Source organism: Sinocyclocheilus rhinocerous, unplaced genomic scaffold, assembly GCF_001515625.1.
Source record: "Sinocyclocheilus rhinocerous isolate Xijiao unplaced genomic scaffold, SAMN03320098_v1.1 scaffold1069, whole genome shotgun sequence".
In the NCBI taxonomy this organism is placed as follows: domain Eukaryota; kingdom Metazoa; phylum Chordata; class Actinopteri; order Cypriniformes; family Cyprinidae; genus Sinocyclocheilus; species Sinocyclocheilus rhinocerous.
Window position 1 is genome coordinate 1,981,212 of NW_015635541.1, and position 12,455 is coordinate 1,993,666.

Sequence of the window (12,455 nt, forward strand, 5' to 3'; positions counted from 1 at the left end):
TTTTTTTGGAAACTGCGATACTTTTTTAGGATTCTTTGATGAATAAAAAGTTAAAAAGAACAGCATTTATTCAAAATATAAGTCTTTTCTAACAATATAAATCTTTGCTATCACTTCTTAACAATTTAACACATCCTTGCTGAATAAAAGTTTTAATTTCTTTCAAAAAAATAAATAATAAAAATTTACTGACCCCAAACTTTTGAAGTGTTGTGTATATTGTTAGAAAATATTCCATTTTAAATAAATGCTCTTCTTTTTAACTTATTATTCATCAAAGAATCCTGACAAAAAGTATCACAGGTTCCAAAAAAATATTAAGCAGCACAACAGTTTCCAGCACTGACAATAAATCAGCATATTAGAATGATTTCTGAAGGATCATGTGACACTGAAGACTGGAGTAATTATGCTGAAAATTCAGCTTCGCATCACAGCAGTAAATTAGATTTTAATGTCTATTAAAATAGAAAAAGTTATTTTACATCATAATAATATTTCACAATATACATTTTTTTCCTGTATGTTTGATCAAATAAATACAGCCTTGATGAGTATAAGAAACTCCTGTAAAACACATTAAAAATCGTTCTGATCCCAAACATTTGACTGGTATTGTGTGTATATATATATATACACACAAGAAATGTGACACCAAAGACTGGAATAATGGCTGCTGAAATTTCTGTTTTCCATCACAGGAAACAGTTCTTTTTAAATATTTAAATCATATTTCACAATATTACTGTTTTATTGTATTGTTGATCAAATAAATGCAGCTTAAGTGAGCATAAGAGACCTTCAAAAACATAAATAAATAAAAATCGTATCGACCCAAAACCACCCCCATTTTTATGATTCAGTCGATTCTTGATAGATGTCTTGATGTTTTTTCTCATTGTATATCCTGTAATTTGTCAGATTACAGACGTAAAATAGAAGCTTTATGCTGACAAAAGTAATTATTTGTAGTTAATAAGCAATACTTTTTATCGCTGAAACATTGGAATAAAGACTATAGTTGGTATCACTTTGAAATAGCATGTCTTTGGTATCGTTTTTGCACAACACATGAACCAAAGGTGGTGCTGTAAATAACAAGCTCCGAAGGCAAAGTCAAATTATATAGCATCTCTAAACTTGGCAATTTTCAAGACCTTGAAAGATTTTTTTTTTTTTATCAAGCCGTGTTACAATTGTTAACCGAACTAAAAACCAACATACAGTCTAAATGTGTATAGATACATGGCATGGCTTTGTCGCGTTTAACCTCGAGTTTATACTTTTTGTTCTCAGCAGTGCTCGTGCAGCATAAACATAATGGATTTTCTTTGCCGCTGCAAGAATAACACGTCTGCTCACCAGGTGGCTCTCAACCATTAAATAGTGTTTCTGTGGGGCAGGATACCTTCATCACACCTTCATGTCGTATAGACCCAGTGGGATGGGCTACTTTGGTCACAGAATGGGAAGAGGGACTTGCCGTGGACCAAATTTAAAAGTGGGGATGGCACTTCGGACAGAAGCAATTTGGTGTTCATTTTACCTTTTGAACCAGTGCAGTGTTTTACCAACAGTATTGTGTCTCAGGGTTCCTGATGTGGGAGGACGTGATGGCTTTGTGAGATGCAGAGTCCCTGTGTTTGTGATTGTTCATTTGGAGAGTGACTTATTTTTGTTTGCCTGTTTTGATTGGTCTGTGCTAAGGATGGGACTTATAAATGGAGAGCTTACCCTTCCCAGCCTCTGTAGTCCCATTCAATCTCTCGTACCCGTCGAAATGTCTGGAGAGCTCTAAGTGCACTCTATCAATGCCATACTTGGTCTAAGCTCCAGACACATGGGCCCTGTCCCAAATGGACGTCTTCATGTGGACCTGCATTCATGTGGCCTTTCTCTACTGTGTGTCTGTGAAGTCCACGAGACCACAAAGTGTCCCATTTGTCATTTTAGGTTTCAAAAGGTTGCTCATGAGGACATCCGTGACAGATCCTTAGTCAACGGATCGTATTTGGGCTATTAGCCTGCAATTAGCCACCAATCGTTGCTTACAAATTTGGCTGTGTGCTTTTAATTTAGTGTCTAATGCGATATCATTTAAATGGCAGAGTGAAAGTTAACTATATACAGTAAGTTTGGCTGACATAGGATTTTGGACCTTAATTGATGATGGAAAACGACAGGGAAAGTGGATACAAAGGTCAGATACGTGTAAAGTCTTTGAGCTTGTGTACCTTTGCATAAACCCTCACGGAGTCCTTGGTCGATTTATTAAACCGCGTCCTGCTGTGCGTACAGTTTACAACGTAATTTACTGACACCCCTAAAAGATGACATTTTCATGCACGACGCAGCTTTTCTGAAGTGACACGTCAATTGAACTCGCTCAGATTATGCCAGTGATGCCGAATGATGTGGCTGCATTTAAAATCAAAGTGACCCTATTTTGTGGCCATTTGCATCTGTTGTGATTTGAATGTGGCCCTTTTGGCTTCTGAAGTTGCCGATTGGATGTTAACCGTAGATATTATGTGTGTCCTTTAGGGCTGCATGATTATTTTGTCATATATTGTGACATTTAACATCCAATATTGTTGCTTAGATGTTCAGACAAACAAACAGGATGAATGAAACAGGATGAATAGACCCAATCAATGGTATTTATTTTATAATATAAATATAAGGGTGAACATGCAGTTTATTACTATTAATGCTAAAATGTCTTATAAGTACCTCAATAATAATAATAATAATAATAAACAGCATGTGCACACTTTATTACAATATAGTTTTTTTTATTATTTTGATTAGCTGTGCAGCCCTAATGATTTTTTTAATTCATTAGTGTCAGACATTTAATAGTCATAAAATTTTTCCTAATTTATATGTTCTTATTAATTTTTGCCTTTTTGAATTGCATATTTGCGCCATTAACCTGGTTTGTTATTGGCAACATTATTTTATTATTATTATTTTGTATTTATTTATTGATTTTTTTTTTTTTGGATAAGCAGTGGTCGGAAAGAGTCATATATATAAGAAGTGTTGGGGAAAGTTATTTTTTAAAAGTAATGCATTATAATGTTGCATCACAACATTAAAAAGTTACTAATTGTGTCACTTAGTTACTTTTTATGGAAAGTAATGCATTACATTACTTTGCATTACTTTTTGTCATCTGAGTTGGGCTTGCTTATTAATTTCCTGCTTATGAATTTTTTGGCAACTGTAAAGGCCCTTTCATACTAAAAGTGAAATTAATAAGCCTCAGGCTGAATGAAGTGCCTCTGCCTTTGCTTCTCACTCTCAATTTCTCTCAAAACGGGGACAGTAGAGGTAACGTGCATTACTTATTTGAAAAAAGTAACAGATATTTTCTTGTAAATTAAAAGTTATGCGTTGCTTTACTAGTTACTTGTAAAAATTCATCTGATTATAATACTGTATGTCAGTTATAATTTCTGGACATACCAATTCTAGAGTTGATACAGACTAAAACTGAACCTTATGGTTAAAACATGGGATTTTTTTTTTTTTAGACCAGCTGTAGCCTGAGGTATTTGCTTATGCAACCTCACCTTGTGAGTGATGTTCTCCTCATTGGAGATGACTGGCTTTCTTCGTGTTGCAGATATTTACTCAGAATGTGAGCATACTGTATCCTCAGTTGCTTTTAAAGCTTGCGGCGAGACATCACATGAGCTGTATACAAGGATCTCTACATGATAGTTCACAGTAAACACACTCGTGCCGTCAGCCACAGACATACATATATGCAAGACAACAATTTTCCTTTTGGGTAAAGGTGCTCCACTTAAAGTTGTACAATACATTTGGAAGAAATGTTTTTAAATAAGATAAAAAATCATACTTTTTCTTCAGTGGCCTAGAAAAAGATATATTCAACATTAAGGTGGTCACCCCCCATGTTAATCTGAATGTTACTCCAGATACATTAATAAAAAATTTATAAAATGATATCCCTTTAAATTTTATAAAACAAATAAATATTCTTTTTAACTGTAGACATTAAATATATTTCTGTTTAATTTATATAATACATTGTATAGCAAAACTTTTTTATCGTGATGCTTTGCTTTCATAATAAATTATGTATTTTATTGATATTTTCAAATGTAACTTTTATTGGATGTGTCAACTCAACTCTTAAGCTGACCAATACAAACAGATGGTTTAGAAACCAAAATATTTTTGAATTTGTATATTCATGTGTTCATATATTTGCTTTATAAAATTGCATATTATGCTATTGTAATTTGATCACTTGTTTGTTTAATTGATGAGATTGTGTTTGCTGTGTGACCATAAATTTGTCTTTTTTTTTTTGGAGTAACACTAACAACCATATTATGTTGCAGTGTGTATGTAGCCACTGAGTGTCAGAGATTTATTAGAAAGATATTGGAATGATTTTTGAAAGATCATGTGACACTCAAGACTAGACTGGAAATTCAGTTTTGCCTTCACAGGAATAAATGACATTTTAAAATAGATTAAAATAGAGAACAGTTTTTTTTTTAATTGTAATTATATTTTACAATAAAACTGTGTTACTGTATTTTTGAAATAAATGCAGCCTAGATAAGCATATAAAAAAAATCCCCCGACAATTTGAACTCTTACCAATTCCAAACTTTTAAACAGTAGTATATAAATCATGACATTATGATTGAGAAATTTTGAACTTCTGTTGCAGGACATTTGTTCCGTTGGAATCTCCGCCAAACCAGAACTCCACTCAGTGGGAGAAGGTGCAGTATCTATTCGAGGAGCTGGGCAGCAGCCGTAAGTACCATAAAGGCCTCTTTAAGTGAAATTGCAGCTCAGTTTTACTGACACTTGCAAAGAAAACGGCAAAAAGAGCTTTGTTGAAGCCTTCCGGGGCCACAACACCAAAACGACAGGTGCTTTTTAGAAAACGACGGATGCTGCCGAGCCACGAGCAGAGGTGATGTGTGGGTTTGGCAGCCCTGACATTTAGCCTCGTCAATGTCAACAGACCTCATTGTGCTACCTAAATTTGCTGTCTTGAAAAAAAAGAAAAGACCTGGCTGCTTTTGACATGTCAATCAGGTCTTCCATCAGGGATGTAGATGTCAATTCAATTCAATTCAAGTTTATTTGTATAGCGCTTTTCACGATACAAATCGTTGCAAAGCAACTTTACAGAAAATTAAGTTTCTACAATATATTTAGTAGTAGCTTATCAGTGGTGACAATAATATGATTTTCAAAAGACAATTTGCTATCTAATATAAAACCCAGATTTTTGACTGTAGAGGAAGTAACAGTATATCCGTCTAGTTGCAAATTGTAATCCAAGAGATTCTGTGTACTGTTTTTTGGTCCAATAAGTAATATCTCTGTCTTATCCTAATTTAATAGGAGAAAATTATTGGTCATCCAATCTTTTACATTTTTAACACACTCTGTTAGCTTAGATAATTTAGAAGTTTCATCTGGTCTTGTTGAGATATATAGTTGAGTATCATCAGCATAACAGTGGAAACGAATCCCGTATTTTCTAATAATATTACCAAGGGGCAACATGTATATTGAAAATAGCAGAGGACCTAGGACAGATCCTTGTGGCACTCCATATTTTACTGGTGATAATTGAGATGACTCCCCTTTTAAATAAACAAAGTGGTAGCGATCGGACTGGCCTTGAATACCTGTATAGTTTTGTAATCGATCTATGAGTATTTGATGATCTATAGTGTCGAACGCAGCACTAAGATCAAGTAAAACTAGCAATGAGATACAGCCTTGGTCTGACGAAAGAAGAATATGTGCTTTATAACACTAATAAACAGCCAATATGTTAATAATAGACATGATAATAAGCAACTAGTTAGTACAGGAGACAGCAGAGGACTCTGGAGCGCAGTGTGCAGCCCACACGCTCAAAATTACAAAAATATTAAAATAACTAAAACTAAAACTGAATTAAAACTAAAATTGAAGAAAAAACAATAAATGGACATATCTTCTTTAAAAAAAACAAAAACAAGAATGACTAAAACTTTAATTAAAATAAAAACTAAAACAGAATATATATAAAAACAAAATTATAATAAACACCCCTAATTGATTTTGTTCTCTTGTGTTGTATTTTTGTTGAACTTTAAGTTTTGCAAGAAAAAAGTGCACCAAAGTCCACTAAAATATGAAAGTGTTCACACTGCTGAGGACAAAGGATCATCCCTTTTCTATTGTTTATTTTTTTTGTATCTTTTTCTCTATATTTAAGGGACTGGTTGAGCAAAAGAAAAGGAGTCTGCGGAAAGGAAGCTGTTTGAGTATTTTGTGTCAGTGTTCTCCAGAGCCTTTCTTATCACATTCTGAAGGCTCATTTGAAGGTCACATAACAAGTCACATTTCTTTTTTACTTCCAGTACAAGTCATTTTTTGTGCCATGGTTTGTTTTGCTCTGAGAAAGCAAGTGCGATTTGCCAACACCATGGTGTTCCTTCAGAGAACTTCCCTTGTTAGGTTGGGTCGTGACACTTGCGTCACTCTCCCTTGAAGACCATCAAGTTGGCAGGAATGGAGCCACTAAAGAACCCAACCTAATCCAATAATAGCCTGGAGTAAGTCTGTGACTCGTCTAGACAGTGCCTGATTCCTGTGAGGGGGTCTTAGAGCTGTCATTGCCCCTTCCCAGCAGTCCTGGCCTAATGAATGGAAATCAAGCAAAAAAGGGCCTTTTTGAAACAGGCTTGTTTGTCAAAATCTGCAGCAGAGCTTGAGGTTGACGGTCGTGGTACCCTGCTCCTCATCTCCACTCCGCGTGTTAAATTAGTAACCAGACCCTGTGTGCTATGTAAGCAGGGTTATCATGTCTCTGAGAAGCCTTGGCTGCTGAAGGAGTACCTTGACCCAAGCGGCAAGACAGGCTGACGATTTCCACCCGGTGTCATACCGAAGCCATGGTTGTCCATTACCAATTCCACAGATATGCATCGGTTCAGTTGCCGGTTCCCCCATGTGAAACAGACATAAAACATAAACTGAATGCAATACCCGATTCCCCATTAGCGGGTAAGACTGAGGCGAGAGGGCGAGGGAGCGTGCAGAAGGATGGACAGCTGGAGATCTGATCTTATCACATAGGCTCGAAAAAAGTCTCCACCTAATTATGCAGCAAAGGCCCGGACCCAGAATCCACTCAGACAGCTCTTGTTCTCTGATTTACCTTCCCGCTGAGTTGAATGTGTTTCAGTGAGAGACATTTCAAATTGGAGTTAGAGTGACGTAGTGTGACGAGAAGGCATCAGGCATCAGCTACGCTGAATCTAATTTGGATTTGATGATATAATTTTGCATTCATAGCTCTAGTCTGTAATGAGCCAGAATAGTGAAGAAAAAAATGTAGTATCATAAGGTGGTTGCAAGGTGTTAAATCTGTTTTAGGTGTGTGAAAAATGAGAGATTTTTAGGAAATCTAAAAATTAATATCCGTTTTTAATACTGTACATTTAGCATTGTGATGCCTGAATTCACTTGTAGCATTTAAATTATTTATTTTTAGTTTTTAATGTTTTTTTCTAACTCTAAATTGTAGAGAATTTTAATATAGACTCTTTATTTGTTATTGGATATAACATGAATATAAAAAATATTTTGCCGTCATATAACTCTTATTTGACCATAAAGCAATCTTTAAAAACATTTAATATTATTGTTACATATAATCTTTAGCAAATCTCAAAATGAATATCCATTTTTCATACTGTACATGTACATCATTACGTTGTGATGCCTGAATTCACTTGTAGCATTTGTATTAATGATTTTAATTTATAATGGGTTTTTTCTTCTTATTTATACTAAATTGTATATAATTTAAATATTTATCTTTTATTCTTTATTGGCTATAACATGAATGTAATTATTTTACATTTAGATTACCTTTGTATTCATCTAACGTTTATTTTGCATTACATGTTATTTAAAAACACTAGTATTTTAATAATATTGTTAAACATATAATCTTTAGCAAATCTCAAAATGAATAGTGATTTTCATTCTGTACATGTAATGCTGTGATGCCTAAATTCACTTACAGCATTTAATTGATTTTTTTAAAATTCATTTTATTCTTTAATGGCTACAACATGAATATAATTATTTTACATTTGGATTACCAGTCATATTACATTTATTTAGTGTTAAGTTAATCTTTAAAAACATTAGTAATTGAATTACATTGTTAAATATATCTTTAGCAAATCTCAAAATGAAATTTTTTTTTTTATATATATATATTGTATATATTATAATTTGATGCCTTGTAGCGTTTCAAATATAATTGTTTTATTTTTTGTTTATTTAGATTTTTAATGTTGTCTGTTTATTCTTTATTGGCTAATAAAACATGAATATAAATAATTTCAATATTAGTTAGAATTGTAATATTGGTGCCTTGCTTTTTCACTATGTCTGTGCATTAAATATAGGCCTAGTATATGTCTATGCTCATAGTTTTTTTTTATTAAACACCATAAATAAGATTAAGATTAATCGCTTTCAATCAAACTAATTGAGAACCTCTCCTGTAGTGCATATAGTGCAAAGAGGTTTGCACCACTTTTGTTTTATAACATTTCTGTCGATAATTGTTTGGGAGTAGTGCATTTTCTCTTTTCCTGTAATCCAGAATCCAGTGAGTGAGTTGGCTTTAGCAAGCTGCTTTCCATCTCCATGAGGTTATCATAGCAAGCTCATGTTGTGAATACCGCAGCTAAGAGCTCTTTAATAAACACTTCTCATTGGCAGCGGTCTCCTCGGCGTACATAAGCCCGAGGTGCTCCGTGCATGTCGAGATAAGGGCCTCCACTCTCTCCGAGTGCCGAGGAATCAGCCGCTAGAGCAGCTGTGGAGCTGCCGCAGATAATAAACAATATATTCTCTGTCTATTCCCTCAGAAAGTCTTCCGGGGAAGCGACGGAAAACGTAGGTCCCCCTGCATTGTGAGGAGTTCATAAACAGAGCGGCTTTCCGTAGCAAACACGAACGCCATTGTCTCCGGCATCGCACCTTCGCCACTTAACAAAAGCGGGGACATCACAAAAGGAAACACCTATTCAGATGTAAATGCTCATTTCAGCCATCAGACATCAAAGCTTCTCTTCTTTTTATATTCTTCCGTTTTGCTACATTAGGAAGCAGGAGTGTAATCATCTTCATTTCTTCTCGTCTGCTTTTGTGTCTCGGGGCTTTTTGTGTATGGAACGTGGTGGGTGGCGCAGCAAACATTTCTCAGACTTCATGTGATTCAACAGAATGGAAGGAAGTCATTTTGTGAGTGATGCAAAGCAGTTCCTGAGGAAAATAAACAGAGAACAGTAGGTTGCATTCAATTGAGGTAGGCTGCAGGCAGAAGGGGGCTTTCTGGGCTCAGGGCTGCCAGGATGCTGTGTTTTGCTCCGCTGGGCCATAGCTCAGAACCAGAGGAAAGGGGAATGGTGCGAGTTTGTGTGTGTTCAACTCTCTCGCTCCCTATGACAGGTGGGATCCTAACAGGGAGTGCGGTGGCGGTCACCTCCCATAAATCTGCCTCAGCTGGCCTCAGATCTGACAGCTGGCATCATGCCCTCTCCTCTTTTCACTCATTTTCCCCATTTTTTCCCCTCTCTCTCGGTTCCATGTTCCATCTTGTATCTTGAGGACTAGGGATTCACAAAATGTCAAATGTACTTTACCAAGTCTGTACTAAAAAAAAAAAAACTGCAATTTCTTTTGAATGTGAGCAGTCAAGCCATTCACAGCAAAAATACAGGTGTGTGCCTGTTAAATTATGGAAGAGCAGAAAGATGGCGCTGTCTGTTTTTTTCTTCATTGATTTTCCAGTGAGACTAGTAGGCTAGTTTTTACGCGGTAAACAAAAGTCAGCATTTTTCTTTTACTGCAAGCATTGTATATATTCAGTATATATTCATGAAACAAAAAAAGTCTGAGTAACAACAGTTATTCATAATAAATTAATTCAAGTATATATAGAGAGAGATAAAACTAAATTTTAACATTGAAATTAATTTTTGTTTTTTTAAAGAGTTTTAATTCATTATATTTTTAGTAATTTGTTTATTTATTATTTTTATTACTAATTATTTACTTGAATAATGACTTGATAAATGTGAAAATTAATGTTTTATTAATTTTTGCTTAATCTACCTAATTATAAAAGTACTTTTGAAGTACATTTATATACTTGTGCATTCCTTTGTTTAAATATCGTTTGTTATTTTTATATTGTATTAATATTTTTTATGTATCAACAACAACGGTATGTACTGTTTACATTTTTAATTGGTTGTATTTCTCAGAATTTGTTTATTTTTTTTATTTTGTTACAGATTATTTGCTTGAACAATTACTTGATAAATGTGAAGATCAATGCTTAAATTTTACTTAATTTACTTAATTTTAAGTTTAAATACTTTTAAAGCACTTTTATACTCCATAATGTTTAATATATTCATATATTCATATTTATTATTATTAATCATCAACAACAATAAATATAATACATAAAAAATAATCTAAATCTAACCATCTAGTCTAATATAATATAGTAAAAATATTAAACCTTTTAATATTAAAAGTTTTTAAATAAAGCAAAATGTTTAGTAGCACGTTAGCTTTTGCTGTGGTATCAAGAATTGTGAAATTTTACTGATATTGATATTGACTATTAAATAAAGCCGTATTTTAATTGAAGAACATTCCTGAACGGCCTTTATATTTTCAACATGTCATTGAGACTATTAAAATTTAGAGGGCAAAAACTTTGCTGACCTTTCAGTAATATGTCAGAGTAAGAGGAAAGAAGATGAGGTGCATTGAGAAATTTCCCTGGGGGGGCAGGAACTGCTCTGAATATCTGGCGTATGACCAAAACTTAACAGAGCTCTGCATTTGGCCCATGTCATAAATAAATTTCCCCTCTGTCTTGCAGATGGCCTGGCCGCCCTGTCGTTCTCCATCAGCTCGCTCACCTTGATTGGCATGCTGGCAGTGATCACATACACGGTGAGTGGCCAACAGAGAATTGGTAATGGTGGGTGGTTACTTGTGCCCCATTGATTTGCATGCGGTTACAAGGGTTGTGCAAAGAGACTGCTCAGCACTGTCACGGGGAAGCAGTTTTAGACATAATATGCATGTTTCTGTCCACAATTTAAGTATGCTTGTCTATCCTTTTATAGACTGAAGTGTGTCATTTCTGTACCGCTAGTATCAAAACCTCTGCCTCATTTGCCATTGGTTGAAAAAAACAGATTGTCCCGCCCTAAACTCATGCCATTGGTTGAACCAGTGTCAGGCTGCTTTGGAAGTTCAAACAAACAGCAATGATTTGACTATGTAATGACAACAACTAAAGTGATTATTGCGATTATAGATGTGTAAGAGAATCATTTTCCTGAAGTGGTTGTTGACCTAGCTTTGATTGTAGAGTTCCGATAGGTCATCTTCATGCGTAGGTTTCTCATATGCCACAAAAGCCCCCTGTATGGAAACAGTCTTTGATTGTAGTCATCCTGAATGATGAAGTGGCCCCTCAACGTTAGAAATGTTTTGTGATTCTTGCGTTTTGGCCTGCAATCGCTCAAAATGACACTCTGTCATTTCTCACAGATGTGTGTGGATGTGTGCCTGAGACGTCGGCTTGATGTATATGCCCTGTTATCTCTCTCCTATTTATATATCTGAGCCTGAAGGCCATTAATAAACGCCCGTATTCTGATTCCTTCAGCGTACTGTAGCTGTTCTATTCGGATAAGATAAATTGATTGTACTGTAACACTTGTTAATGTCATCCATTTTTCATCGCCAACATCATGAGTAACCAGGCTATGAGAATCTCCGCTTTATCAAGGATTGAAGAGAATGAGGTGGAATACGTTTCACTGTGGCACACTATTTTAAATAAATAAATATATAAATATTTAATTCTACATAAAGGAGCATATTCAGTAGCATAATAATTTCTGCAGTGATAAAGAAATTGGTATCGCAAATTGTGAACTGGTGCTTGTATGTATAATAATATATGCGTGATATTTTGTAATACTTTTTTCAGGATTCTTTGATGAATAAAATGTTGAAAAAATATCATTTATTCAAAATAGAAATGTAACTGTATACACTACCGTTCAAAAATTTGGGGTCAAATCTTTTTTTTTTTTTTTTTTATAAATTAATAATTTTATTTAGCAAGGATATATTACATTCATAAAAAATAATAGTAATCACTTGTATTTTTACAAAATATTTTTATTTTGAATAAATAAAAAATTCCTGAAAAAACTACCACAAGTAAAAAAAATAAAAATAATAATAATAAAATAAAATAAAATTATATATATATAGTGCTGTCAAACGATTAATCGCGATTAATTGCATCCAAAATAAAAGTTTTTGTTTAC

The 12,455-nt window shown here is 34.3% G+C and overlaps 1 protein-coding gene across 1 annotated transcript in view; it reads left to right on the plus strand.

Moving 5' to 3' along the window:
* Positions 1-12,455, plus strand: part of LOC107747273 (probable lysosomal cobalamin transporter) — a 103,986-nt gene that overhangs the window by 35,271 nt on the left and 56,260 nt on the right. The window contains exons 6-7 of the mRNA XM_016561739.1: positions 4,718-4,806; positions 10,985-11,058. Of these exons, the coding sequence (XP_016417225.1) occupies positions 4,718-4,806; positions 10,985-11,058 (163 nt within the window). The remainder of the gene's footprint in view (positions 1-4,717; positions 4,807-10,984; positions 11,059-12,455) is intronic.